A 5,000-nucleotide genomic window follows, 5' to 3' on the forward strand; every position below is an offset into this window, starting at 1 on the left:
GATATACCACAGATTACCTGGGATTAAAATAATTAAATAGYAGAAATGTGTTCTGCAAACCTTTTCTCACACAGCTGGCAATATTCAGAACCTAAACCAAAGTGCATGAGTAGCTTATTTGACAGAAAAACTTCACAATGTATGAAAATGATAAAGCTCTGGGATAGCTTATTAATATATACATCATATATAGTAAAAATAAAGTTTCAAAATTTTTTTTTGCTTGCTAGCACATAATTGTCTAAACCAAAATCAGAATTTAGTTAGACTAATGAAATGGATGTAAATTTTCTCTCACAAAGGTAAGGGTTAAGGAAAGGCTAATATTTTCTTAATTTATCATCTGGTTATAAAGTGTGCCCTGAAACAAAGATTTTCTTTGAAGTACATGGAACTAAAAAGAGAAGAGACAAGAATATTCCGTCCTTCTACGTAAACATTAACTGGGTACGATATGCAAGCGCACTTTTTAAAACAGATTATGTTTCTTCTGCCTGTATTTCCTGACTTTGATAGACTCCAATTTTCATCAATAAATAGTCCAGCATTTCATCTTCAAATATTAATATATCCTTTTCATATTTGTGAGAATGTGCACGTACAAAGGCTACCATCACATTTAACACAAAAGAATATCTCGTATTGTAAGTGCAGTGCATCTGAACATAGGACACTCGAAGCTCTATGATATCCGACATCTTAAGAGCATAAAACTGGACTTGTCTGAGACAATATTTCTGCTTATGTGAAGCCATACTCAGTTTGGTGTAACTTGGCCCTGACTGCAGACTTAGCCATAGCCTAGTGCCGTGTACAGCACTGTGGAGTGACCGTGGGCAGGCACTGACTTTTCAGTGTCCACCTCATTCYGAATGACAGAAGATATACAACACGGTATTCCCAAAAGATGTTAAACAAAACCCAGCTTAAAGGTACTTAAATTTGTTGCCTAAAACAGAATATGGATTTTTTTTTTTAACAGTAACAAAATTTTATTTGTGTCTTCAGTAAATAATTTAAGACTTCTTTAAAGTTCTTAGATTCTTTTTACAATTACTTTTTACCACTACAGAGTCCACTGAACTTCAGGCCTTTCAAAATGTGTTTCCTTTTAATACCTGTAAATCTATCACAAAAAGATATTCTCTCTAGTCTCAGTTTCAAGGCAATGATTTGGACACTTATAGGTGTACTTTGTTTAGTGTCACCTATGGTGTAGATTGGATAGATTTTGTAAAAGATAGCATTACTTCTAAAGAAACATACAATTTGACAAGCTATTGCATTTTACCTTCATTCTATTGCCATATTTTTCATCACCCTCATTGTTTTCCAACTGTCACTAAATTGTTCATTTTCTTAGTCTGCCACATTTGTAGACCTATTTACTGTTTATAAAGCAATATGCACTTACAGGTTTTGGAGATGGCTTGGGCTCCGAGGGTCGCATGTGCAAGTGGGTCATCATTGCTTGAAGACGTTCGCGCTCTTTAGAAAGCTGTTAAGAGTGAGTGAGATCAGAAGCATTTTAGAAATGACTGATACAGCTATTTTATTGCAGTGATACATCTTATCATTGAGCTTGTCTCAGTGTAATGATTCCTGCATATAAAAGTCTATGTCAGTAGAAACTTATCTGAGAGGAAATGCAACTTTGGGCATGGAAAAAAAAAAAAAAAACTTTTATAGCCTTTCATATGTTAAAAGGTCAGAGAAAACAAATAACACTTCATCTTTTTGTCAATAAGAGAATTGAGGTCACAGTTGCCTCGACAGTAACAAGTTACTAAGACCATAAATTAGAAGGCCCATAGTGTCTCTTTAAAGTCCTGTGGACACTGTTAGCAATGGACTAGTGCCAGCAGCTGTGAAGGGGTGAAGGGTCCTCAGAGCGCAGTGCCTGCCAGGATTGTCTACACACTTCATCCTTTCCCACCGAGGTCCAGTTAGTGCCCCCTGCAATCTGCCATCATCAATCTAATTCAATAGAGTGACAGAGACCAGGCAGTGTGAAACGCTGAACTCTGCCACCGAGGCGGCATCTACACTGCACTGGGTCTCATTACAACTGATGGACCTTACTTTACTATCAGTCAGACAAAGCAAAAAATGGCATAATTGGTCACACTGCAAGCTAAATCTTCAGTTGGACTGTTACATTACAGCATAGYCTTCGTAAATTGTAAACAGTTCTTAAGAAACCCTCAAACTGGCTTTAAAAAACATTAAGTGTTTCTAAATCTCTTGCCCAGCTGATACAATTTTCATATTGCACGCTGCATAAATCTTTGCATTTTCAGATTCAAGCCAATTACAAAACTTAAAAAAAAAACAAGAAAAAGTGCTTGCAATACATATCTCATCTCTAAAAATATCAGAATGTATGAGAAAAAATCCCACATGAAAATAAGATTCTAGTGAYGTTGACTTTGGATACCTACATAAGGACGGCTACATTAGCTGACTCCAGAATCTCTTTGGTGTATAAGGCTATCATTTTTTGGAAAGCTCTGTATTCCTCTTTGTACTGATTCAACTCCAACCAAAACCACGCCAGTAGACGGYGATTGGGCTAGGCARAACAACTTACAAGTAGTTTAGAACWATGAGGGACTACCTGTGTTTCTGCAGAGTTTTGGATGCACTGGACATAATTTGGTCAGTATATCTTTAATTAAACAACACTGGAAGCGAAGAGGGGAAAAAGACTTCTTAGGTTTTATATTATAGGTATGACACTTAACAGACATGCTATTTGTMATAATGTAAATCCCTAAGAAAAAAACTAAGATAACATTAGCCTGTAAATCTCCTAAAAGAAACTAGAGCTTTGCCTGGGTTTAAAAAAAAATCACTTCAAGGGGATAAATGTTATTATTGTGCTCTCTCCTCACTGTTTTGGTTTCCAGTGTTAAAATGCAAAAGAAACAGTTTCCTTGGTCTTTAAGAAGAACAAGAATTCTTAGGTGAGCAACAGTGGGGAGACAGGATGGTAAAAGGCAAGGAAGCTAAAAGTTGTTTATTCCATCTTCTCTATCATGATCTATAGAGCAAACAGGAAAAAAATCTCAGTCCCTGACTGTGCCCTTCGGACTTCTCCGTACCTTTCCACCTTCGGACTTCTCCGTACCTTTCCAAAGGAGGCAGGATTGGAAAATGTGGATACACTGTGAACACCCACATAGATTTGGAGGAAACTGCATGGTGTAGGCACAGATTGTGGAACTTCTTGGCTGATGGAGTTTATTCCAAGCCTGTGATGGAGACTAAACCCTAGCAAAGGGTTGTTTCAATGCCGGGACACCCCAAGGGAACTCTGTCCTTCTTCCCAAGCAGGACAGAGCATTCATATATATGCACTGACCCCTAATGGTTAGAACCAGCACTGGCTGAGTTAAGGTAACATCAACTAATGCTTCAGTTGAAGTCTGAGGAAACSGTAAGCCAGCGAATGGGAGGTGTCAGAAGGACTTCTGGGATATGGGACACCTTTTGGATGGGGAACTAGGTTGGAAAGATGTCTAGAACCAGGGCAGAGGATGCAGCTGGGGTCTTCTCCCAGACGCATCTGCTGTGGGAGCTGGAGGGACTCCCTGCGTGGGTCTGAGGCATCGTTTTGGGCGGAGATGCAGCCTTTTGAGTTGTCCCCTGCAACGCCTTCTCCTGCAGAACAGCACGGCCAAGAATCTGGTCAGCATGGGAGGAAGGCAGAGGGGTCCTGACTCAGCTCTTCAGGAGGGGCAGGCGGCTTGGATCCCCCCTCTGCTCCAGGGACCGCATTTTTCATTCATGATAAATGGCACTGGGGTCTTAGTTCAAGCAAAATACAGGAGACAGTGCTGATGTTAGATAATTATTGCATAATTTATAATGTGAGAAATCTTAAAGTAAAAAAACCTACTTGTTCACGAGTATCAACAAATTTCATGCAAGAAACATACAGCTTTAAGCCAGAATCATTAAGACAAGTGTTTTCAATTTAGTTTAAATTAATAGTAAATAAGTAATAAGATAATACATCCATGTAACAAACCTGTATTTCTAGCTGCTGAACCACTTGCATCTGCACCCGACACTGAGCAGTGCTTCTGTCATCCAATGCATGTTCATTGTTAAGGTGCCTAGTGAAGAAAGAGAGCACTAATGAGAGAGTGGTAAGATGAGGAAAATTTCTCTTTCAGTCCATTTTTCTCTCCTGTGCGTATRGCTTCCATTAATTTCAAGGGGAGTTATGTGAAAAAGTCTAGTTAGAGTGGGTCGGAGAGGCTACAAAAAATGCAAAATAGCCAAATTGATGTTAGTTCTTTTAGTTCTACACACCATTTCTCCATGATGACTGCCAGATGCCCTGTTCCTCTCTCCCGGATCACCTAAAAGCCAATGTAAGTGCTTATCAATATTTGGTCATGTCACTGAGCTGCTCTGCACTCCTTGTTGGTGCAGACGAAGACAGTCACCTCATAAACGATTCTTCCAAAGACAAATTGCAGCAAGGCTCTGCGAGGGGATTTGGGATTATGCCAAGTGTGCCAAACAAAACCACTGTCTGCAAGAGGGGAAGGACCCGTGGGGGCTGCTCTCCATAAGAAAACCACAGCTCGGACAGACCCACATGACTGTGCCCCAAATGTCTTACTGGAGCAGAGCTCTACGGAGCTCATTTCCTTGTGCTTTTGAAGGAGAGGGATGTCAGATCATTCTCTTGGCATCAAAAAGGAGCCTTCTGAAGCTTCAGCTTCAGCTTGCTCTTGCTCCACCAAGAAGAAAATTTAGGGAGCTGGCTAAACATGAAACGGGGAGAGAGGAGATTTGCCTCTGGATGTGACCTTGCTGGCTAATTCACCACAGGCAAGAGGGTAGGGCCCACACTCACAGGCAGCCAAAGGAACTGCACAATCACACCATAGAGGAAAGGTATCTTCCCGTTTTGCTTTTTGGCAGAATTTTTTGAGGACTAATTGATCCCTGACCTGTGGGAAGAATTTGGTCTTTCGAAACAG

General features: G+C 40.1%; 1 protein-coding gene across 1 annotated transcript in view; it reads right to left on the reverse strand.

Moving 5' to 3' along the window:
- FOXP2 (forkhead box P2) overlaps positions 1–5,000 on the reverse strand; it is a 189,644-nt gene that overhangs the window by 33,227 nt on the left and 151,417 nt on the right. The window contains exons 10-11 of the mRNA XM_026033219.1: positions 4,034–4,121; positions 1,415–1,498 (exon numbers count right to left, since the gene is read on the reverse strand). Of these exons, the coding sequence (XP_025889004.1) occupies positions 1,415–1,498; positions 4,034–4,121 (172 nt within the window). The remainder of the gene's footprint in view (positions 1–1,414; positions 1,499–4,033; positions 4,122–5,000) is intronic.

Source organism: Nothoprocta perdicaria, unplaced genomic scaffold, assembly GCF_003342845.1.
Source record: "Nothoprocta perdicaria isolate Ctin4 unplaced genomic scaffold, notPer1 scaffold_125, whole genome shotgun sequence".
NCBI lineage: Eukaryota > Metazoa > Chordata > Aves > Tinamiformes > Tinamidae > Nothoprocta > Nothoprocta perdicaria.